Source organism: Neolamprologus brichardi, chromosome 14 (genome assembly GCF_056152115.1).
Source record: "Neolamprologus brichardi isolate AB-2024 chromosome 14, ASM5615211v1, whole genome shotgun sequence".
NCBI classification, from domain to species: domain Eukaryota; kingdom Metazoa; phylum Chordata; class Actinopteri; order Cichliformes; family Cichlidae; genus Neolamprologus; species Neolamprologus brichardi.
In genome coordinates this window covers 39,070,998-39,095,653 of record NC_142117.1, presented here as the reverse complement: position 1 = coordinate 39,095,653, position 24,656 = coordinate 39,070,998, and the positions used below count along the sequence as shown (strand labels likewise).

The following is a 24,656-nucleotide window of genomic DNA, read 5'->3' as shown; positions in this document are numbered from 1 at the left end:
TCTTGTCTCGGGGCTCAGTGACTCATCTCCACTTCTCTCTGTTTGGTTGGTCGTTTTGCTTTATTTCTCTTTTTTGCCTCCTCATCTGTCTCACGGACTAAATATACTAAGACCATAATCCTCCCTTCTGTCTCTCTCTCTCTTTGGGCTGCTCTCTCCTTCACGATATATAAGCCCACTGTTGACAGCGTCGCTTTCTACTTCCTTGCCACATTTACGCAGGTCTTTTCAGATGGAGATTAACAAATAACGTTTGTTTTATTTTTTTGTCAAAGGGTTTATGCAGCCATTGGCAATGTTATGCTGCAAATTATATTTCAAAGGCCTCCCTGTAAAAATAGATATCAGGAAACAGCAGAGCCTCAGTTGGGACTTCGCTGCTTTCTCTTAATAGGCTCTCACACATTTATTCAGTTTAAGCAGCTCTGTATAAAAGGAATGGAACAAAAAGGGAAATAACTTATCTTTTAACAGTTATGGTAAATACATAATTGTCATTATTATTATTATTATTATTCTATGGTTTTAAGGAAGCTAATATATCTATCATTTTAAAGAACATCACATTTAAAGAATGACAGCTTTCTAAACTACCTCATTTCATGTGTGGCTTTGCTGTAGAATGACAGATTACATGCTGCTGTCATTCCTGAAGCTTCAAATATAGCGCAGGTATAGCGCAGGTATAGCGCAGGTATAGCGCAGGTATAGCGCAGGTATAGCTCAGGTATAGCGCAGGTATAGCTCAGGTATAGCTCAGGTATAGCGCAGGTATAGCGCAGGTATAGCGCAGGTATAGCTCAGGTATAGCTCAGGTATAGCGCAGGTATAGCGCAGGTATAGCTCAGGTATAGCTCAGGTATAGCGCAGGTATAGCGCAGGTATAGCTCAGGTATAGCGCAGGTATAGCGCAGGTATAGCGCAGGTATAGCTCAGGTATAGCACAGGTATAGCTCAGGTATAGCTCAGGTATAGCGCAGGTATAGCGCAGGTATAGCTCAGGTATAGCGCAGGTATAGCGCAGGTATAGCGCAGGTATAGCGCAGGTATAGCTCAGGTATAGCGCAGGTATAGCTCAGGTATAGCACAGGTATAGCTCAGGTATAGCTCAGGTATAGCTCAGGTATAGCGCAGGTATAGCACAGGTATAGCTCAGGTATAGCTCAGGTATAGCGCAGGTATAGCTCAGGTATAGCTCAGGTATAGCGCAGGTATAGCGCAGGTATAGCGCAGGTATAGCGCAGGTATAGCTCAGGTATAGCCCAGGTATAGCTCAGGTATAGCGCAGGTATAGCGCAGGTATAGCGCAGGTATAGCGCAGGTATAGCTCAGGTATAGCGCAGGTATAGCGCAGGTATAGCTCAGGTATAGCGCAGGTATAGCGCAGGTATAGCGCAGGTATAGCACAGGTATAGCGCAGGTATAGCGCAGGTATAGCGCAGGTATAGCGCAGGTATAGCACAGGTATAGCGCAGGTATAGCGCAGGTATAGCGCAGGTATAGCTCAGGTATAGCGCAGGTATAGCACAGGTATAGCTCAGGTATAGCGCAGGTATAGCGCAGGTATAGCGCAGGTATAGCACAGGTATAGCTCAGGTATAGCTCAGGTATAGCGCAGGTATAGCGCAGGTATAGCACAGGTATAGCTCAGGTATAGCACATCTAGCTGATCTGTGACTAATGCCACTGACGTGTTTCTTTACTTGATGTTTCATACTTTATACTTTAATGATCTCTGTCTTGAAGTATTGCACACATCGAGGTAAATGTTGTAATTTGGTAATATATAAATCTACCTGAATTGAATTGTATTGATAATCATTTTAAATACCAACGTCTGATGTCCATACATGTCATTAGTACCGTGCTCTGGTGATAAATTCACATAAATTTCATACTCACAAACCATTTCCAAATAGAACACGACCACGCCAGCAATTCTCTTCATAACTTCTTTGTCACTTACATTTGCCACCTCCCTGTCATTCACAGCTTCCTAATGTCCTGCAATGGACATATTATGTCAAGACAAAACCAAGCTCGAATATATTAGAGCCATTGCCATATGAAACAGATGATGTCTGGAACCACCAGGACTTCACCAAGAGTTGGCATCACTAAGCATAACAGGCCACTAGAGTATTTAAAAGTAGAATGGGAGGGAGAGCCTTCAGTTTTCAGGCCCCTCTTCTGTGGAACCAGCTTCCAGTTTGGATTCAGGAGACAGACACTATCTCTACTTTCAAGATTAGGCTTCAAACTTTCCTTTTTGCTAAAGCATATAGTTAGGGCTGGACCAGGTGACCCTGAATCCTCCCTTAGTTATGCTGCAATAGATGTAGGCTGCCGGGGATTCCCATGATGCATTGAGTTTTTCCTTTCCAGTCACTGTTCTCACTCACTATGTATTAACAGACCTCTCTGCATTGAATCATATCTGTTATTAATCTCTGTGTAAATAAAATTGAATTGAATTGAATTGAATTGAATTGAATAGTTAGTTAGTCAGTGAATTGGTCACTGAAGGGATGAGCTTTCTCTAACTGGACCAAGGTTGCTCTGAGTAAAAGTCATGACAAAGTTTTACCTTCCCAAAAACAAGCCAAAAAGAAAAACTCTGTGGACAGATCTCCAACAACATCTTCTAACCAATAACAGAAACTCACCGAACACCATAAGTGAAACATGGTGGTGGTAGTATGATGCTTCACAGATGCTTATCTACAAGAGGCACATGAGTCGGAGGGAAGAATCATTTTGCAAAATACAGAGTGAAGAAAACAGAGTTTGATACTTAATCTCTGTACAGCACAGTAGCTAAGTGGTTAGCAAAATGGTCCTGGGTTTAAAGTAGGGCCCTTGCATGTGGAGCAGGCTGGGTTTACTCAAAGTTAATTCTCCTCTCATTGGGTCCTTGAAGAAGGCATTTATATCTGGCCTGGGTCAATAAAGGATATCTACACCTATCTGAGTTCATCACACAGCAGAAAAGAAAACACTGGCACAGCTTTGGGGAAAGTCTCCGCTCATCCTCGGGTGGCCCCAGGCTTATATCTCACAGAGCGTCAGTGGAGAGACCTGAACACGGCAGCTCTGTCTGCTAAGGCAGCTGTTTACCTTGTAGACTTGGTGCTTAAAGCAATTACAGAATCATGAATGAGAAACACAATAAGGTGTGCCGAATTGGAGTAATTTCTATTGTGTGAATGTGTGTGTGAATGGGTGAATGACTGAATGTAGTGTAAAGGCTTTGGGGTCCTTAGGGACTGAGGCTACGTTCACACTGCAGGCGAAAGCGCATCAAATCCGATTTTTTTGACCCTATGCGACCCATATCCGATCATGGTGTGACAGTGTGAACGGCACAAATCCGATATTTTCAAATCCGATCTGGGTCACTTTCGTATGTGGTCCTGAATCCGATACATATCCGATGTTTCAGAAAGCTGCTGTTTGATGGTCAAGTCGCATTAAATCCGTCTTTTACGTCACTGACAGAAGACAGACGCCAATTATCAGCGCCCGAGAAGACGTCGCGAACGCTTCCTGGCCATCCAGTGTAGATGTTAGTGAAACTGTTGGGAAGACAACGTGAACATTTTATTTGTACTGCATAATCTGCAGATTCTGACAGAAATCTGCAACTATCCTTTGAAGCAGCGCTCCTCTAAAACAGCAATAAGGATCATTATTAGGTTATTTACATTATTATGTAAATAACAAAATAACTTAAAGCAAAAATTGGGAAACGTGAAGTCCGAAGTCTTTATATTAAGGCCATCAGTCACACAATACTGTTTCTGGGTCTAAACAGAGCGCGTTGTGTGTGACGTCTTCTTTTGCGCATGCGGCCGCTTTGAGCGTTCACACTAGAGCGCGTTTGCTGTCACATTTTATCTGTAGTGTGAACGAGCAGACAAAAAAATCGGATTTGATCGAAAAATCTGAATTGAGCATCAAGACCTGCAGAGTGAACGTAGCCTTAGTAAAGCGCTATACAAGTATAGTAGTATGTATACTAGTCTAAGGAGCTTTATTTATGCTGTAAACTGGTATTTGCTTACTGCTTTTGGTGGATGGAGGTGCTTATCCAGTTCCTGTGAACTCCCCACGATGAGCACTTACTTATAAACGACACAGAATCATGACCGTCTTAGTGGATTCACTCTGAAGTCTTTGTCTTCCCCTGCAGCAGCCCTCAGCAGCAGGAGCTGTTTGTGCTGGGAAGAGTGTGCGCGAGTGTGAATGCACGAATGTGAATGACAGCATCCTTCTGTTTTCCCTAGATACATGAGGGTAAAAATAAAAGCAGACGGATCGAAATCACTGTGCGGCGTGACCACTAGGTGTCACTAAGACTCTTTGCAGGGTCTGCTGGCCTCAGCGAAGGCTCCACTGCGGCTGAAGTTTAGTCACCGTGCCATCGTGCTGCTTAAGTGCCAGGCTCGGATAATAAAAGCACACTGAATGATGCCCTGGTGCCTCGTGGCTTTACAGAACACCCTGTGATGATATCTGCCGGTGTCTGCCTGCCTCTCTGCACTCCCTCTCTCTATTTGAGGTAATCATGAGATGGGATGGTGAGATTGCATTGGAGAGGCAGCAGGCCTGAATTACTGTGTGCATTTCTGTTCAGCGTGGGCAGTTCTAGAGTTGGTGTATGTCCACTTTTGTGCAGTGCAAGCTTCATTTCTCTGAAAGGTCAACTTTGCTGAAAGGACATTTTTGTCTTAGCATTTATCTACTCCCCTCGTCGCTACTTGTTGGCTACATGCAGCGATGCTCCAATGATGGCACTACATGTAGCCATCCTGGTGCTTGTATAATAGGGTTCTCTATCCCTGCTACACACTAAGTTTTACATAGCATCTTACCTCAAAGTACACCTGAGCAGCCACAACATTAAAACCCACCAGAGAAGTCTGTAGTATTTATGATCTGAGTATGATATCCAGGTAATCTTCAGTTCTGGGATTCAGGTGGATTTATTTTGACAGATATCACTTACCCAAACCTTGACTAAGCACTAGCCTCCTCAAAGCAACCAGCGCCCAACATCACACTACAAATCCTGCTCAGGCAAAGCTCGTAGAAAACAAGGCATCCTCCCAGCCTCCAAACTCCCTCGATACCAGTCTGATAGATCCTCTATCATACACTGGTATGCACAGAAAAGCCCTGAACAGCCCTCAAGAACCCAGAAGACCCAAACAATACATCGCTAATGCCTCACACACCACAGTATAAACACAGAAAACCACAACCATCTTGAAAACGCATTTTTATTGTGTAATGATCTCTGTGCAGACACGTTAATAAAAGCCCAACCCCACGGCTCGCTGTAAGAAGTAACCTGGCTGCCTGCAGGTCCACCTTTGCATGTGTCCTGTATCAGGATCTCATTCGTCCTCGCTCCCTCCAACGTGCCACTTTAAGTTTGGCTCTGTATAACAGACTTTTCTTTTCTGGATGAGAAAGAAGTGGGGAGGTTTGATTAAGCTTTCTATACTTGAGCTATAGGGAAAAACATGGTCAGATTTTATCTGTCAGAAATATATTTCAGTGATCGTTTGCAACCTAATTATTAGTTAGCATGCTAATATGAGCAGGCACAGTGAGAGCAGGTTAACTATTATTCTAAAGATTGTGTAGGAGGCACAGGATCTGCGAGCTATTGACAAACAGATGGTCCTGATATTGTTTGATCAAAGCATGAAATGTTCATAGTACCATAAACTGATCTCGTGCACCGTAGTGAGTGACCACAGTGTGGATGAGATTATGTGTTTCCAGTTTCGTGATCACATTCAGCTTCTGTGCCTCCACAGCGTAGCAGTCAGCGGAAAGTTATTGGTTTGTGTCAAGCCGGACGCACCGGACACAAACCCCCTTCAGGTTTGTGTCAGGAAGGGCATCTCCTGTAAAACTCTGCCAAACTGAAAGTGAATGGTGGCACTTACAACAGCAGATTTTGCCGGGGGATTCCCATGATGCATTGAGTTTTTCCTTTCCAGTCACCTTTCTCACTCACTATGTGTTAACAGACCTCTCTGCATTGAATCATATCTGTTATTAATCTCTGTCTCTCTTCCACAGCATGTCTTTATCCTGTCTTCCTTCTCTCACCCCAACCAATCACAGCAGATGGCCCCGCCCCTCCCTGAGCCTGGTTCTGTTGGAGGTTTCTTCCTGTTAAAAGGGAGTTTTTCCTTCCCACTGTCGCCAAAGTGCTGCTCATAGGGGGTCATATGATTGTTGGGTTTTTCTCTGTATCTATGAAGCGCCTTGAGGCGACTTTTGTTGTGATTTGGCGCTATATAAATAAAAATTGAATTGAATTGTTATCATAATCATCCCATTAACAATAATCTTTTGCTGGACAATAGAAATGGACATAACTGGTTCCTAATCTGAGGATTGTTCTACACAAAAAGTGAGTCACACAGTTAATATCATTCGTAGACAGGCAGACAGATGTTAGTCCCAAAATTTAACCTCCTAGGACCTGCCGTCCACATGTGGACATTTTGGGTTATTTAGACCAAAATACTCAATTTTGCTCTACATGGGTCTGATATCCACTTACGAGGACATTATACTGTCACTGTTCTATTAAGATTTTAAATGAATATCCTCATTTTTCTTAAAAAACAAAAATAAGGTAAAAAAAAAAATCTGGTAACTCTTTGTTTTTACATTCATCAGGCCCCAATATGCCCAAATATCAAAGAGAAATTAAAAATGCATGTTGTGGAAGAGTTAGGGTCTTAGGAGGTTAAGCCAATCCATCCAGATGATGCAACATCTGGAAACACTATGCTGGGGAGGGATGCAAAATCTGGACTAAACCTTTTCATGTGAAGATTCGCTGTGTGTTTGTAAAGCTTTGTTTGGCCACGTGCATGTTTAACAGGTAAGATACTGATGGCTCCTCAGGGAGCAGTGACTCAGGCTGACCAGCAGTTCATTTGGTTTGGAGAGGAAGCAGGTGTGTTGAGATTACCTCTGTGTGGTTTCTGCTGTGTGAATGCATGTGGTACATATTGGACCTACAACAAATGGCCAAAGGGTCAGTGGTGAACGCTGAGATTGCTTCCATTAGGAAAGAAACGAGCGTTTCCTTGTGTGTACGGACAAGTGCGTGTGCAGAATGTGAGTTTTTAGATGAGAGGTATATTATTACAGGGAGGATATGATGAATGAAGAGAGAAAAGATAACAGGGAGAACAGGAAGGGAGGACGGAGCAAAAGGAGAGGATATTCAGAGGGAGACGGGGAAGAGATGACAAAGCGTTCCCAAATAAAGGTCACGATTGCCAGATAAAAGAGGGAGGAAAGAACAACTCATAAGTGTAAAAATAGAGGTTAGAAGAAGCGAGAGAGAAAAGAGGGGAGGCGGGAAAATAAGCACGAGGATTCCTGGACAATGATCATATAAAAGCATCTGTTTGTCTTTGATCAGAGGTGCAAAGGTGTAAAGGCTGATGGGCTTTTCACAAAGAGTGCAGCGAGTTCTGAGCTCGCCATCATGTTCACTGATTTTAAAATGTTCAGCGGGCGCAGAGCTGAAATACTCAGAAAAACTCTAACTCTTCTCATAATTAGCATACCTAAGAAGCTTTGCATTGATCTGCAGCTGCTGGAAAGAACACACAACAAATCTAAAGTGTGTTTACACACAGCGACCTGACACGTCTACCTGGATGCAAAACTGCTGTGATTACAAATGCAAACTTGTATCCTACGACTGACTCTATCCACACTTACCATCAGCGTTTCTTCCTTTGTGCTTCCCTGCAGGCTGCACGCCTCATTTCTATTGGCTGTGACAGAGTTCCTGAGCTGTGCGCCGTGTGCTTACGCTCCACAGTGACGAACCATGTTTGAACCACATAATGCATGGGAACAAATGAGTTTCAGAGGGCAGGAGCACCCTTGTTACATCCTGTGTGAAAGCCCCTTCAGCCCTGCAGTGTTGCATTATGGGTCTGTAGCACTAACGCTGCCAATCTACAGAGTTTAAGTCTGATTATAGTATGTCTGTTGGAGTGAGTCAGCCGTAAATGAATTTCAGAAGGCAAATTGAAACCTTTAAAGCTTCTGACGGCTCAGGTTTAAACACAGAGGAAGATGAGGAGTTGGCTTATAATGTGGGATATTACGCTGTGTTTCCTTTTATCCATATATGCTCATTCTGTTTGGTTTCATCCTGACGTAATACTGAATCTGCTAAATTTAACCACCACTGAAGTGTAGCCATGTACGCACCGTAAAGGAAAGAGAACTACTGATGAGGAAACTAGTATCAATGACCTGAAACGTAGACTACCTGACATTTAAAACACTGCACGTTCCACAGTTACAACAGTTGCTGCTCTTTCTACTGAACAAGAAGACTTCTAACAAGTTTGCCAAATCTTAAAAGCAGAAGTGTGTGTCTCCTGAGCACAAATAGGGAGAGGGACATCACGGCTGAAGGCTCTGTCTCCCATTCTACTTTCCCACACTCACTCAGGAAATCACGAGGAAGCCTACACTTGGCAAAACGGTGACCCATGTCTGAAGCATTAAAATACAGCCAGCCAGACACACGGTTGATGTGTAATCGCTTAACAAGCAGACCATTACAACCAACACTAAAGGAAATCATGTATGAACCTCTTTAATGGTCTACAGGAAGTAAAACCAACTCCCATGAAATCACTGCATGCTACGTTACATTTAATATTAAAGGATGAGGTCCTGCCTCAAGTGGAGGAGTTCAAGTATCTCGGGGTCTTGTTCGCGAGTGATGGGAGAAGGGAGCCGGAGATCGACAGACGGATTGGGGCTGCGGCTGCAGTAATGCAGACGCTGCACCGGTCCGTCGTGGTGAAGAGGGAGCTGAGTGTAAAAGCGAAGCTCTCAATTTACCGGTCGATCTACGTCCCTACCCTCACCTATGGCCACGAGCTGTGGGTAGTGACCGAAAGAACGAGATCGCGGATACAAGCGGCAGAAATGAGCTTCCTCCGAAGGGTGGCTGGCCTCTCCCTTAGAGATAGGGTGAGAAGTTCGGCCATCCGGGAGGGGCTCAGAGTAGAGCCGCTGCTGCTCCACATCAAAAGGAGCCAGCTGAGGTGGTTCGGGCATCTGACAAGGATGCCCCCTGGGCGCCTCCTGGGTGAGGTGTTCCGGGCATGTCCCACCGGGAGGAGGCCCCGGGGCAGACCCAGGACACACTGGAGAGATTATATCTCTCGGCTGGCCTGGGAACGCCTTGGTGTTCCCCCGGATAAGCTGGAGGAGGTGGCTGGGGAGAGGGAGGTCTGGGCCTCTTTGCTTAGGCTGCTGCCCCCGCGACCCGGCCTCGGATAAAGCGGATGAAGATGGATGGATGGCAATGGCGGCAAAGAAACCCAAGACAACACGTTAAAGAGCTAATCTCATTTTTTTCCCTGTAATTTTCGTTATGAAATATTATCAGAGAGAGACAGAAATATAAAGGTCTCTGACCACAGTGGCACCGATGACTTCTTCTGCTTTTTTTGGTTTAACAGCGAATGAAGATGCTCACACTTGAGTGTTAGTGTCACGCTCCATCCCTTGAACTCCACACGATCAATCCTTCAATTCATACAGAGATGAACAGAAAAGAAAAAGCTAATAAATTGTGTGAAGAGGAGAGAATCCCTGAGAGCTTTGAAGGATACGTCGCGATAGGGCATACATCTCAATTTGGGAGTGAAATTGTTAGCAGAGAAGAGCTATAGTGAAGGATAGCGCGCAAACAGAGCGACCTTGATCTCAGAAATGAAAGGAGCAGAAGAGAGATCGGAAGCATCAAAACAAAACAACTCATTAAAATCAGACAAATAACGATGGAGCAGCGAGAGGAGGGACACGGAGGAGACAAAACTGTTTGCATTGGGAGGGACAGGCAACAGGAAGTGAAAGAGACAATGTGTTAGTCCGAGGAGCAGAGACAGCGAGTAATAAAGCTTCAAATAGTTTCTTTTCACTGTCAAATAAAAGACAAAAATAGCTTCAGTCAGAATGCTTCTTAAAAAGAAGAAATCAGCTGAGGTTACAGGATCACCTCTGCGCAAAATAATGAAGTACAATGTATTTTAAGGTACCTTTTGTTTAAAGTCTTCCTAAATGAACTAATAAAAGAAATAACTGCTAAGAACTTATGTTAAAAAATTAGCTTAATACACATTTGAACAGTCTAAGTCTGCTGAATACGTAGGCAGCATGATGGTGCAGAGTTTAGCACTGCTGCCTCACACAGAGAAGCCTTTGTGGAGGATTTGTTGTCCCTGTGCTTGGTGGCTTGTCCCCCCTGAGTGCTTCAGTTCCCTCCCACAGCCCAGAGGCATGAATGTTTAGTGAACTGTTTGCTGAGCCGGCTGTAGGTGAAGCTCTAGGTGGTCAGATCAGAAGCGCTAAAGGTTACTGTTGCATTAATGTACATAATTGCCAGCAGAGGTACACAGCTGGCCTCTGTGAGCTTCAGGGTGCAAACACCCGCCCACTGTCGACAGTCAACCTCAGAAATTATTGACTTAGTTACAAGTGGCTGTACCTGTGCAGGTAAAAGAAGGTACTGTGATTGTATGGGTCACAACAGTTTGTGAATGTTAATTTAGAGCAGCAAGTTCTGAGAAGCGAAGCTGAAGTGATTGCATGAGTCACGTCACTCAGCTGTGAGAGCAACCTGTCGCTCATCTAAGAACACGCAGGAGGTCATTATAAATAATGACATATAAATGCAAAAATACTTCAGGCACCAGCAGCTGCGCTCTCCGCCGCTACCTCAGCTACCTCCTCTCCTGTCGTATGAGATCACATTCTCCTTCCTAAGGAGTCATTGCTAATTACCTCTGAATTGAAGAGATTAGCTCATTCTGGAGAAAAATAATCCCCAATTATTTACTCGGGGCTTAAAGCACGTAAAAATGTTTGAGTATTAAAAACTCAAATTATTTAATGTCATTTTGAATTCATGGACCCTGGACTGTAGCTTGTATGTGTCTGAGCAAAATTTCTGCTCATCTTCAGTTTTTTGCACATTCAAAACTAAAAACAGTTCAGCTACGGCTCTGACAAGATTTTGCAAATGTTTCTCCCAAAGACAGAAAAGAATCACAAAAAAGAAATAAAAGACATTTTAAATGGACTAATCTAGTGATGTGCATCACCCGGTCACGTCTTTTTACTTTAAGCCTTATGAATGAGCCGGTGTAGCAATGCATCTAATAAGAAGACTGATAGCAGTAGGTGCATGTTATCAGTTCAGTGTTATTGTGATAACACTGAAGAAAATCTAAAAAAAATGTCACATATGAAGTTAGTTGAGGTGCTGAAACTTTGTGCAGGTCTGCAGCACCATCGTCCGACTGCAGCACCCCACTGAGCCGGCGCTCTTGTGCGTATTTCATCCATATGAGTGACTGCTCATTAAAGTGCATTTTTTATTGGAAGAGCTCAGTGTTCAGTCATGCAAGCTAAATGAACCTTGTCCGTAAGGTTTATTAAAGCAACTTACAGCCTGTCCTCTCCATCACTTTCTCTCCCAGCACCCGCCTGCCGTACATTTCAATTTCAAACAAACTTCAAATGAAACTCCTTCTTCCCTCATCTCCCTGGCAGCACCATATTTAACTAACTCTTTTCTTACCGGGGCAGCAAAAACCATGCGTTGAGCTCCTTGCTATAAGCGTGCATGCACCTGTCCCACCAGCTGTCCTGGTGTCAGATAAAGAGTTTGCACCAGAGAAATACTTTGCAGCAGAGCGCCTAACAAAGCCAGGTCAACTGGACCAGTTGTGACCACACAGCCAAATATGTAAAAAGGTACAGTGGTTAGCACTGTGACCTCACTGAAACAAGGTCCTGGGTTTGAATCACCAGCTGGCAGAGTCCTGCTGCGCTTCCTGTTTGTTCAGTATTGGGTTGTTGGGTGATTGGTTAGTCTAGACTGGCTGTGAATGGTTGTCTGCACTCTGACCTATCTGGGGTGCACCTCACCTCTTACCCTATGGAAGCTATGATTGGCTCCTCCCGCCTATGACCTTAAATTGGCTAATCAAGAAGGAAAAGAGCTGGAAAAAACATGCTGAAACAGATGCTGAAAGGCCGAGTGCCAGTGAAGTTAATGTTAGCACTGATGATTCTCAGGATCCTCAGATAACACTAGCATGGTTAAGGTTAAGCAACAGTCTAAAGATGAGTTTCAGTCTAACTCATAGGTGTCAAACTCTGGCCCGCGGGCCAAATTTGGCCCGCAGCCTAATTACATTTGGCCTGCGAAGCCATACCAAATTGACTGTGTGCACGTTAGCATATGCTACTTCCGGTGCGGAAACTCCTGTGTGGAGCTTTGTTTCCGGTGTCCTATTCGCGCCCTGTTTACGGTCCAAAACAAGTTAAGGAAATAAATAAATAAAGCGGCGATTTAAATTTCTATAGATGTCTCGGGCATTTACCCAATATATCTGTAAATGATGTTCATCGACTTGTCGATATTTTTCCCCCACGCCTCAGGGGAAAAGAGAAAATGGATTCAAATGTTATATTTCTCAGCTGTCCCTCGTTTATCGCGGGTGTTATGTTCTAAAAATAACCAGCGATAGGTGAAATCAAGTAGCCAATTTTATTTTTTGACGGTGCAAAACGTTTCGTGTACATCGTGGACATACAGCACTGCACTTCAGAGTCACACTGCTGCGATAGATGCAGCGATTCTGTACTGTACAGGAGAGACGGAGGAGATCGTCTGCAGCGATCAGGACGCAGGACGTAAAAAAGCATGCAAACTTGCACTAAAAAATCTGCGAAACAGCGAGGTGAGAGGTGAACCGCGTTATAGCGAGGGACCACTGTAATTTTGAAGGTAAGTCACAACATACCCTTCGTAAATACTAATGTATAGAAACAGTTACCAGCAATCATTCATTGTTTGTGTGGCTTTTTTTCACTGTTTGTTAACATGCTGTGTGTGTGTGTACTTGACTAGCTGATCTCGACATAACGGGGAAACATCTGGTTTGACTATTGTTCACCTGCAGTTTGAATGCTGAACATTTGCCTGTTTAAATCATGAGACCAGTCACTATACATAGATGTGCTTCTGAATGTGGACGATGTGTCTTCTGCTGCAGTTCTGCTTGTGTTGAGTGATGTAAACAACTGATCGATCTAAACTCTTTAAACGTCAAAACTGATCATTAGATTTTTATGACACAACAGTAGTGAGTGTTCCCACCTTCTGCTCTTTGTAACTTAACGCGATCGTTCCGTTTTCGAGTTTTGGACATCAATTTTGGAGTATATCTTCGCAGTAGCGATTGACCGCAAAGTAAAGCTACTGGAAATGTACAACCCCACATCCGGTCTCAAACCAGGAAGTTAGCATTTTCTCGTGCACAGGGTCAATTACTATCAGAGCTGGCCTACTGGTATTATACAGCTAATATATATATAGTTTAGTATTAAGCTTTGCTTGTTCCATATTCAGTTTTTCAGCAAAACTTGTTTGAGTCCATAAGAAAAGATTCATTCTTATATCTGGAGGAAGATTTATTTTTCAATAAATATTAACGTTAGCCCGCGACTTTGTTCCAGTTTTGAATTTTGGCCCACTGTGTATTTGAGTTTGACACCCCTGGTCTAACTGGTTCAGACTGTGATGGTGAAATGAGCTGCTGGATTTGTAAAACCTTCTGAGCTGAGTCTCTGACAGAGGAAGAACAGAGGAGACCGAAGCCTAATAAGTTACAATTTAATTACAGTTAAAAGGAAAAAAAACACACAATCTGAGGTAAGTGCGATGTAAGACTGCTTATTAAACTCACAAATACAATTCAGAAACTGCCTCAATGGGAGTTATTATTGGCTGGAGTAACAACAAGTAATTTGCTTCTATTCGCCTGATTCAGTTCAACAGAACCAAGTCATGTTATTATTATCTGAATATGAGCAGTGTGTGAGAAATCAAATGTATGTTTAGACTGAATGTCAGATGTTAAATGAGCAGAAATGAACTTTCACAGGTTGATTGTCTAATGCTCTTTTGTATGTGACTAATTCAAATACTCACCAATGACAGGAGCTGCTCCTCGGCTTAAAGTGGAGCTTGGCTCCAGGCACCAGCAACAAATTAAAAAAGAGGGGGAGGGAGGCGGAGTATCGGTTTGGGCTTAGAGATTGGTGGGCTGTGGGTTGGACTGTTTCTCGTGTGTTATTGGGAAATGTCATCGTCGTGGGCGGGATTTAAGTCCACTACAGTCGTCCCTCGAAGAGAAGCTCCTCCCATCCCATCTGTCGACGATGACGGTTGGGAGTTTCTATTAATGCCTCCACCTGGAAAAAAGATGGAGTTCGATTATCGAACGACTAAACGCGGCGTCACCTCGCTTTTCTCAGCGTCTTACCTTGCCCTGCAGAGGAGGACGACGGAGGCAGAGCAAGGATGTTGGCTCCACCTCCTCCTCCGTTGGTCTGGGAACAGACGTTAGCGTGGCGTGCGGCAGCTTTCTGCTTGTAGTGGTTGCTGTGCAGCTTGTACTTCATCAGGAGAATGAAGATGAAGACGAGGACAGAGGCCACGATGATCCCCCCGATGATGATGATCATGGTACCACCCAGGAACTAGAGGAAGAGTACAACGATCATGAGCACTCTTAAAATATCGAAGTGCAAGAGGGTGATCCATGATTCCTGAGTAGTTTCACTGAGATGAACCACATTAAAGGTGGAATCACAAAAGAAGCAAAAAGAAATAAAGAACAAAAAGCTGAGGTGTCAAAAAGCAGGAAAAGTTAAAATTACATATTTATCGGTTCTTTTCTGATGTACTGCAATCAAAGCAAAACTCTGTAAACATGAAGAAAAATAAGGTGAAGGACGAAAAAACAAAAACAAAAAATTAATTAGAAAAAGAAAACAGCGAAATAAAAAAAATAACTCACTTAAATGTAATAAATGAAACAAAAATCAAACAGTTCAGTAATTAAAGAGATCTGTTTGTCTTTTATTGTATTTTCTGTCCTCTGCAATGATCTCATCATCTATTCATTTATTCACTATTAAGATTTATTACCTAACATTCAAACCAAACCAAGGACATAACAAAAACATTTTTCAAAGGCGCATGTTGGATTTTTTTGAGAACTCAGAACTAATAGTTAAAAGCTATCAATAGTCCCCGTCCTTCTAAAGCCAACTAAAAAGGACAGAATGGGAAGAAACTGAACCGTTTACTCTTGTTTTCTTTTTAAAAAAAATATGTTTATTACAATTTTGTGATTATATAACGGGGGAAAAAGAACAGACAAAGGAACAAACGGGCAAGAACACACAAACAAGGTAAAAGATTACACTGCAACAACAAAAATATTACTTCAACACCGACAATAAACACAAGTAGAACGTTTGGGTGTTTTTTGACCGATCAGAGAAATTTATGCTTTGATAAATGATCTAAAACAGGTTGCCACACATCAAAGAACTCACTAAGTTGGTCCTCTAATGGATCCCTAATCCTCTCTGCGACAAAGCAGTCAGTTCTGCTAACCACAGTTCGATCTGAGGCACAGTGTCAGACTTCCAGAGGGTCAAAATCATTTTCTTAGCAACTACCATAACGAACAAAACTGTAGTTTGTGCAGCAAGGCTGAGGCGCAGGAGGGAAGAGGAAGATCCAAACAATGCAGTTACTGGTCCGGCTCTAATGTGCAATTGTACATAAAGGAGAAACATTTAAAGATATCCAGCCAGTAATTGTAGAGTTTGAGACATCACCAAAATAAATGAGTAAGAGAGCCTTCTCCAAGTTTACAACGATCACATGCGGTGTTGGTCAAGTTACTTGAAAAAAGTAATCAGTAACTAATTACTGATTACTTCCCCAAAAAAAGTAATCCCATTACTTTACTGATTACTTATTTTCAAAAGTAATTAATTACTTAGTTACTTAGTTACTTTTTAAAAACACGATTTACAACCTGAATAGGTGATAAAGTGATAGATCTTTCAGCCCAATTCTACTTTTTCTGCATAATCATCATACAAAATGTAATCAAATGGAAAAGTCTCTTTTTAAAACTTGTTTTATTAGTTTTAATCTTTTAACTTTATGCATCAAGCAAAAATTTAATTATATGCAACATTCTCTGACTGGAAGAAATTAGTTTAACATTTAAACCTATTTTCTGCACATTCCAGCACATAAAATAAAATATTTTTTTGTGTTTACACTCAGTCTTTCAAATAGATGCAAGTAAAACACAGCAGAAAATAAATAAAGTCACAGACTAGCGGTCCTGTTGCTCTATTTTCACCTGTAAAGCAGGAGTGGGGTAGGCGGAGGTTTACCCTGGTGCAGGTGTGCAGCGGTCAGTGGAAGAATCCGCGAGTTTCTCTGTGAGTTTCCCATTACGTCGTAGCTACTCGGTGCTTGTTTGGAAGTTTAGGGGTTTTTTCGCTGTAAAAAGAAGTTTTCTTCCCACGCACAACGGACACTAATGTTTTTGTCACTTTTTATGGAATCAAACTCAAAGTAAGGTCAGTACTTCCACGCTTTAAACGCTGCACGCTCATACTCTCTCTGCACTCGATATATGATCCATTGTTGATCTGCACACAGCTGTTGTCACGAACGTCGCACTCGCTTACGTCACTGTCATGAGACATTCTCGCAATAAAATCACGGTTTTAGTAACGCAGTAACGCAGCGTTCCTACGGGAAAGTAACAGTAATCTAATTACCATTTTTGCAATAGTAATCCCTTACTTTACTCGTTACTTGAAAAAAGTAATCGGATTACAGTAACGCGTTACTGCCCATCTCTGATCACATGTAGGACTAACAGAAGGAAAAATCCTCGACTCTTATTTTCACTAATTCTACAGGGTGACGAAAAAATGACATCTTCCTCGGAAACATCGGTGGCCATTTTTATTTATTTATTTTTTTAATTAAAAGTAAGCTTGCTGCTGATTTTGAACCATGTCACAGGTCTTTTGTTGTCTTTTTACATCGTCAAATTCCTAATTTATCAGCTGGAAACAGCGATCCTTTATGAAGAAAAAGATCTGATATCATCTACAACAAGTTCCTTTAGTTGCCCATGATTGTGACACATCTACAAGCTACACTGCAACCCATCCTGACCCCTGTTGCTCCTTTCACATCACATCCATAAAACAAATAATAATGTTCTCCAATACAGAATTCCTTGAGATGACAGGTTTTGGATCACATGTTGCAGGCAAACTTGAAATGATCTCCAGATAAAAACAACAAACTACAGTGGTCCTCACTGAATTCATTTATCACTGATTAGTGAGACAGCGCTCTGAAGCAGACAGCTCATCAACTATTTATGATTCAGCAGAAGTCTGATCAGTTATCAACTGGAGTAACAGCTGATCAGCACACTAACCTGGTCTCGTATAGAGTGGCAGCGTCCGTATTCTGACTCCGTCGTGAAGGACACACAGCCCACCAGCTTAGTGCCTGTCAGCGCGGTGATGCCATCATCGTACACGGCCAAAACGCACAGCTCGTAATCCCGCGATGATGCCAGATCACTCAGCTGGAAGTACTTGTGGTTAGCTGGGATCATCCTGAAAGACAGAAAGACAATTTGATTGGTTTTGCCCTGCCTTTGGTGCAAAGACAGAAAAGATCACAATATTTCTTGTAGCATTTTTAGACTTTTCCTTTGAAATGTTTAAAGTTAAGGGCCTGGTGTCAGTTAATAGCTCGAAAGACGAAGCAAGAAACTACACACTAAACTACACACTAATTTGAATATACACAGAAAAGACAGCACAGTGAACACCGCTGAGGTCAGTTTAAACACCAAAGGCATCAAAACATTTCTTTCACTTTTCACAAACAACCAGGCTGAAACTGTGAACTGAGCTCTGATGCAAATCTGATCATTACCACAAAATATTCAAGGTTTTTCTTCCACAGAAGTTTCCCAATAAAACTTATTGTATATTACAAAAATATGTTGACTGTAAATGAGTGGAAACGACTCAAGCTTCCTCACACTGGCAGCCTCACCACCCTCATGTTACATTTGCGCTCCAGTGGAAGTTGAGCCTGAACTTTGGTAAGTCATGAACTTCTATTATCTTTAGTGCAGCTCTCCTGAAAGAAAAGCCTGCACAGTCCAGAGCGTTTTAAAACCTTCAGGGTAAAAACCAAAAGAAATGAAATTGGAACATTTAACTTTGTTAATATCTTTTTTTCCAATGTAATCGACGTCAAACTGATTATTTATTATAATAAACGTAATTAACGTAGGACCTTCAAAAACAGAGTGTACAAAGTAGTTTAACAGAAAAGCAAAGAGAGGAATGCACACAAAGTAAAATAACAGCCACAAAGCCACGAGAGGTGAGAAGCAGAAGTTTAAAATGAATTCTAAAAACATCCACGGAGCCGATGATCAGAGGCCGGGACTGACGCTAAATCAAATAAGGAGCTGAGCTGCTGCTTTATGAACGATTTTGAGGTAAAAATGAATTATCCTGTAACCTCAGTAGTCATGCCTTGAGAAAATGAATGCACGAATGACCTTTTCCAGGTTTGATTCTATGAGTTTAATTCCAGAGACGAATCTTATTGAGATGATACAAGGCTGGATAACCTTTGTGAAATGCATTTTAAAGCCGGCGATTGGTTCAGCATCTCCAGTGAATGCTGTATTTGGCTGTAATGGTGGAGAGAGCTGAGAGTTAAGGTAGAGCTGGTTCTTTATTGCAGTTCTACTCCTACTACTGATCTGGGCCACACGAGAAACTTTTGCTTCCTCAGAAAGGCGCCTACACTCGGCATCAGCGAGTAGACATCATTCAGAATCTTTCACGTCAAAAAACACAGCTGAGGTGGTTCAGATATCTGAACAGTTTGCCTCCTGGATACTTTATTGGTGAGTTGTTTCAGGCATGTTAAACCTGAAAGAAATTCTGGGGCAGGCTCGGGACAGGCTGGATGTCTTTTGGCTGGTTTAGACGTCCCTCAGTATCTGAGTGTGACGAGCTGAGTGGGAAGTCTGGGCATCTCTGCTTAGACTGAAGTCCTTGTGACTCAGAGCCAGAGTCAGAAGATAGATGGACAGATTGATGTTTCAAAGGAAAGAGCTAGACCACAGATGATTTATCTATGATAAAAAAAACATCTCATCTGTAGACACAAACCTATAAATTAAGCACTAAACTGCTACTGTGGATTACTCAAGGCAGTAGCAGTCCAACAAGTGCAACAGTACAACAACACCGTGAACTAAAAATACATGAGCACACTGTTTATTAATTTTGTGACATTTTAAGTGCTGATGCTACTCTGCTATATGTGGTGGACTGTTGTAATTTATTATTATCTTGTTGTTCCAAAAGTTTCCTGAAAAAAAAAGAAAGCGAACACATTCCCCCTATATCAGCTTCTCTTCGCTGGCTCTTTGTTAAATCCAGAATTTAATTTAAAATCCTTCTCCTTGCACACAAAGTCTTGAATAATAAGGCCCCATTATATCTTAAAGGCCTCATAGTACCATATTATCCCAGACGAGCACTTCACTCTGAGATTGCTGGCTTACTTGTGTTTCTGGAGTTTCTGAAAGTATGTGAGGCAGAGATTTCAGCTCTGAGTTTGGATTCAGGACACACACACGCCCTCTTTAGTTTTCAAAGGGGATTTAACACGACCATTTCCTGATAAAGCTTATAGTTAGCACTGGATCAGATGACCCTAATGTAGGTCAGCAATGCTGCTGTAGGCTCAGGCTGCTGGAGGATCCTATGATGCACTTCATCTCCTCTCACCTTTTTTCTCTCATATATCACTGATGTCATTAAATTTCGTCTTCTCTCTCCCATTGTCACAGGCTGGGTCTCTGACCCAGCGCTCTGAGTTCATTTTGTATTTGTCTCATTTTATATTTGTGATTAGTTTATGTGTCATTCCTATTTAGCTTTAGTTAAGGAAAGGCAGTTATTATTTATTGTTTCCTTGGTTTCTATGTTTGAGTTCTTGTATCGTTCATCACGTGTTAGGTCTGTTAAGCTTGTCATGTCTAGTTTCAGTGTTTCCTGTTTTATTTTGAAGGAGTCGTGTGTTCTTTGTTCATTGTATTTAGTTTCACTTCCCCTGTCCTGTCATTAGGCTCATGTCAGTCAGCTGTTCCTCTATGTGTTCCCACTTCCCCGAATCACCTCCTGTCTATTTAAGTCCTCTGTTTTCAGTGTGTCGTTGTCAGATCGTCTGCTTTGTTGCAAGCCAAGAAGTTGCGTCAAGTTTCCTCATGTCAAGTTTATGTTCCTGTTGTAGGTTTTTAGTTAATTTAGCTCACCCAGTTTAGTTTATTGTTAGCTTTGCATTTTGCCTTTTGTTTACAGTTTGAAAAATCAAGATGGCTGCTAGGGTGCAGACACACAGCTTGGCAGGTCCTGTGCGTTTGCCAAAAAACCCACCTAAAAACCCCTGGATCTTGACATCAACTTGTCTTTTTGTTTTTATACATTTTTATCTTCTGTGGAGTTCGACATGTCCAAGAAAACTGGATAATTATACCACTTTCCCAGCCAAATGGAGTCAACATCTTTTGTTCACAAGATTCTTGGATTTTGGTCACGCTAGACCACCCCCAGGTAAACATGAACAATCTAATATACCACAACTGTCGCAGGAGATTCTGAAACTTGTTCTGATGCTACTTTTGGCTGGTGATATAGAACTAAATCCTGGACCTAATTCAAACAACAGTGATTTGGACTGGCTACAACTAATTAGCCTAGTTAGCCTGGGCCTACCTGGGCCTCCATCTCAGCTGGCTGGGCCTCCATCTCAGCTGCCAGGGCCTCCATTTCAGTTGCCTGGGCCTCCACCTCAGCTGCCTGGGCCTACATTTCAGCTAGCTGGGCTTTCACCTCAGCTGCTCGGGCCTCCACCTCAGCTGCTCGGGCCTCCACCTCAGCTGCCTGGGCTTTCACCTCAGCTGCTCGGGCCTCCACCTCAGCTGCCTGGGTCTCCACCTCGGCTGCCTGGGCCTCCACCTCGGCTGCCTGGGCCTCCACCTCAGCTGCCTAGGCTTCCACCTCACCTTCCTGGGCCTCCACCTCAGCTGCCTGGGCCTCCACCTCAGCTGCTCGGGCCTCCACCTCAGCTGCCTGGGCTTCCACCTCAGCTGCCTGGGTCTCCACCTCAGCTGACTGGGTTTCAACCTTGGCTGCCTGAGCCTACATCTCAGCTGCTCGGACCCCCATCTCAGCTGCTCGGACCTCCACCTCGGCTGCCTGGGCCTCCACCTCAGCTGCCTGGGCCTCCACCTCAGCTGCCTGGGTCGCCACCTCAGCTGACTGGGTTTCAATCTTGGCTGCCTGAGCCTACATCTCAGCTGCTCGGGCCTCCACCTCGGCTGCCTGGGCCTCCACCTCGGCTGCCTGGGCCTCCACCTCGGCTGCCTGGGCCTCCACCGCAGCTGCCTGGGCCTCCACCGCAGCTGCCTGGGCCTCCACCGCAGCTGCCTGGGCCTCCACCGCAGCTGCCTGGGCCTCCACCTCAGCTGACTGGGTGTCAATCTTGGCTGCCTGAGCCTACATCTCAGCTGCTCGGACCTCCATCTCAGCTGCTCGGACCTCCACCCCGGCTGCCTTGGCCCCCAACGCGGCTGCCTGGGCCCCCATCTCGGCTGCCTGGGCCCCCACCTGCTCTACCCAAATTACAGTCTCCGGTAAAGGGTTTCTCTTCATTAAATGCTCATAGCATTGTCAACAAAAGGACAAGAAATCCTGCTATTAAAATTTACAGAGGAACAAAGATCTGCAAGACATTTAATCAGGCTAAAGTAATCTGGGACACTAAAAATAAACCAAAGGGGCTTTTATGTGGACACATTAACATTCGCAGTATGTTACCAAAGCATGAGCAACTGGAACATATTCTAAGCAATTCCAATATTTCTATTTTGGGTATCTCTGAATCTTGGCTCACAAGTTCTTCTCCTGAGTCTGCGGTTGTCTTTCCAGAGTACACAGTATTCAGAAGGGATAGAATTGGAACAAGAGGAGGAGGAATACTTGTGTATGTAAAAAAATACCTGGACTGCTCTTTACTTAGTTCACCAATAGATGTCGAAATAGAACATATTTCTGTTAAAATCACTCTTTCCCCAGAAATGTCATTTACGTTGATCTGTTTATATCGCCCTCCTTCTGCAAAGAATATTTTTTATGAACAACTACAGCGATTACTTAAATATCATACTATAAATAATAAGTCTAATGAAATAATTGTAATGGGAGATTTTAATGTCAACTGGGACTGTGTAAAGGACAGAAAAACACTCAAGGACATAATGGAGACTTTGAACTTTACTCAACATATTGAACAACCCACAAGAATAACGAGACACTCTAAAACTAAAATAGATCTGGTTTTCAGTAATAAGCCTGAGCGAATTATTAAATCTTATAATTTTATCACTGGTATTTCAGACCACAATTTTATATTATTTTCTAGAAAACTTATAAAATCACGGGTTAAGAATGACTTTCAAAGTTCATCTAATAGGAGATCCTTTTATGAATTTATACCAAGAAGTCAGCGACAAAATGTAGCAGAAGCATTAGCATCAGTTAACTGGGAGCCTTTATTGTGTAGTGATGATCCACAATTCTGCAGCAGTCACTTCACTGACATTGTCAAGGATGTTATATCAACATACTCCATTAGAGGTCGACAAAAAATAAAGACAACATCTAATTTGCCCTGGTTAAACAAAGAGTGCAAGAATTTAATGAAAACAAGAGATCAATTACTAAAACAGTTCCTGAAAACAGGTCTAACTCTGGATAGACAGAGATTTACTTCAATGAGGAACAAAGTAACAAGAAGTTTGAGACAGGCCAAAGCAAAATTTTTTATAAACATAATTGAAAGAGCCAAAGGTAATGGTAAAATTATTTGGCAACACTTAAATAAATTACTTGGCCGTCATTCAAGCAAAAGTAAAAATACAATTGAACTTTATGTAAATAACTCTATTGTTAGAGAGCCTCTATCTATTGCCAGTAACTTAAACACTTTCTTTATTTCATCTGTCAAGGAGATCAGTCAGAGCTTTGACTCAGTTGTATGCTCTGATAATGTGAATGATGTTGGTCAAAATTTGTTCACCATCACCCATATTTCAGACACTGAAGTTGTTAAACTAATTACAGGTTTAAAACAATCAAAAGCACTTGATGTATATGGTATTAACACAAATTTCCTAAAGGAACATATGGATTTGCTTGTACGTCCAACAACTCATGTTTTGAATATGTCGTTCGAACACTCCATTGTTCCAACAGATTGGAAAATTGCTGCAGTTACACCAATTTTCAAAGCAGGTGTGAAGACTGACATGGCTAACTATCGCCCCATAAGCATACTCCCGGTCGTATCTAAAATAGCTGAGAAGTGGGTGGTTAAACTCCTCACTGCTCACCTAGAAAACACCCAACCCTCATTACATCCATTGCAGTTTGGCTTTCGGGCACATCACTCCACAGATACTGCCCTGTGTATGTTAGTGGAGAACTTGAAGAGCTTGCTGGACAGGAGTCCCTGTGTTGGAGCTGTATTTTTAGATCTGAAGAAGGCTTTCGACTCTGTAAACCATCAGATATTGTTGTCCAGATTGACTCAGTTTAATATCTCCAGTCAGGCTCTTCAGTGGTTTGCCTCATATCTCGCACACAGGAAACAGTGTGTGGTGTTGGATGGGGTTAAATCTCCATATTTAGACTGTGATACAGGGGTTCCTCAAGGATCTGTTCTTGGGCCCTTATTGTTCTCTCTCTTTATCAATAACTTACCTGAAGTCTGTCCAAATATATTTGCTCAAATGTATGCGGATGATGCAGTTATATATACGCAAGCAAATAGTGTCCAGCAGGTGGCAAAAGATCTTACAGCTGCTTTAGCGTTAATGCATAGCTGGCTGGAGGACTCATGCCTAATGTTGAACACCTCAAAAACTGTCTGTATGTATTTTTCAAAACGCCCCTTAAACTTGAAGCAGTCAAACATATTCCTGGATGGAGTAGAGCTTGAATTAGCTCCAGAATTTAAATATCTTGGGGTCATTCTAGACCCAACATTATCCTTCAAGAGTCACATAAATAAAGTGTCCCAGGTACTTAAATTTAATAATCGAAATTTTAATCATATACGTAATAATTTAAATATTAATGTTGCAAAAACTTATTTTTACTCAATGATCATCTCTCATATGGACTATTGTTTGACGTCCTGGTCACTTGCTTGTCCAACAATACTTAAAACTATTGAAAACATTTATAAAAGAAGTTTAAAACTACTCGACAAAAAACCGACTTCCCACCACCATTGTCATGTATTAAAAAAACATAAATTACTGAACTTCAATAACTTAGTGAAACTTAAAAGGGTGTGTTTAATATATAAAGTCTTACACTCCCTTGCTCCACCACCACTAAAGCAGTTTATCAGGCATAAAGAAAGCTCAGACAGGACCACTCGAGCTACAATCCGAGGAGACTTGTTTATACCCCACAGACGGACAGCATTTGGGCAGAACGTCCTCTCTGTTAAGGGTGGCCATCTGTGGAACAGTCTTCCTCAACCTATTAGA

General features: G+C 42.5%; 1 protein-coding gene across 13 annotated transcripts in view; it reads right to left on the bottom strand.

Annotated features, from left to right (window-relative positions):
- The window catches only part of si:cabz01090165.1 (leucine-rich repeat and fibronectin type III domain-containing protein 1-like protein), a 499,613-nt gene that overhangs the window by 27,704 nt on the left and 447,253 nt on the right, over positions 1-24,656 (bottom strand). For 11 of the 13 annotated variants that reach the window (XR_015720013.1, XR_015720007.1, XR_015720009.1 and 8 more), the window contains 3 exons: positions 17,430-17,613; positions 14,418-14,634; positions 14,084-14,346 (listed from right to left, as the gene is read on the bottom strand). Coding sequence is in view for 1 of the 13 variants with exons in the window: in XM_087851305.1 (XP_087707431.1) it covers positions 14,225-14,346; positions 14,418-14,634; positions 17,430-17,613 (523 nt within the window). In the remaining 12 variants the exon portion in view is untranslated. Of the gene's footprint in view, positions 1-5,212; positions 5,466-13,751; positions 14,347-14,417; positions 14,635-17,429; positions 17,614-24,656 lie in introns of those variants that run through there. The other 2 variants (XR_015720008.1, XM_087851305.1) reach the window with 2 other exon arrangements.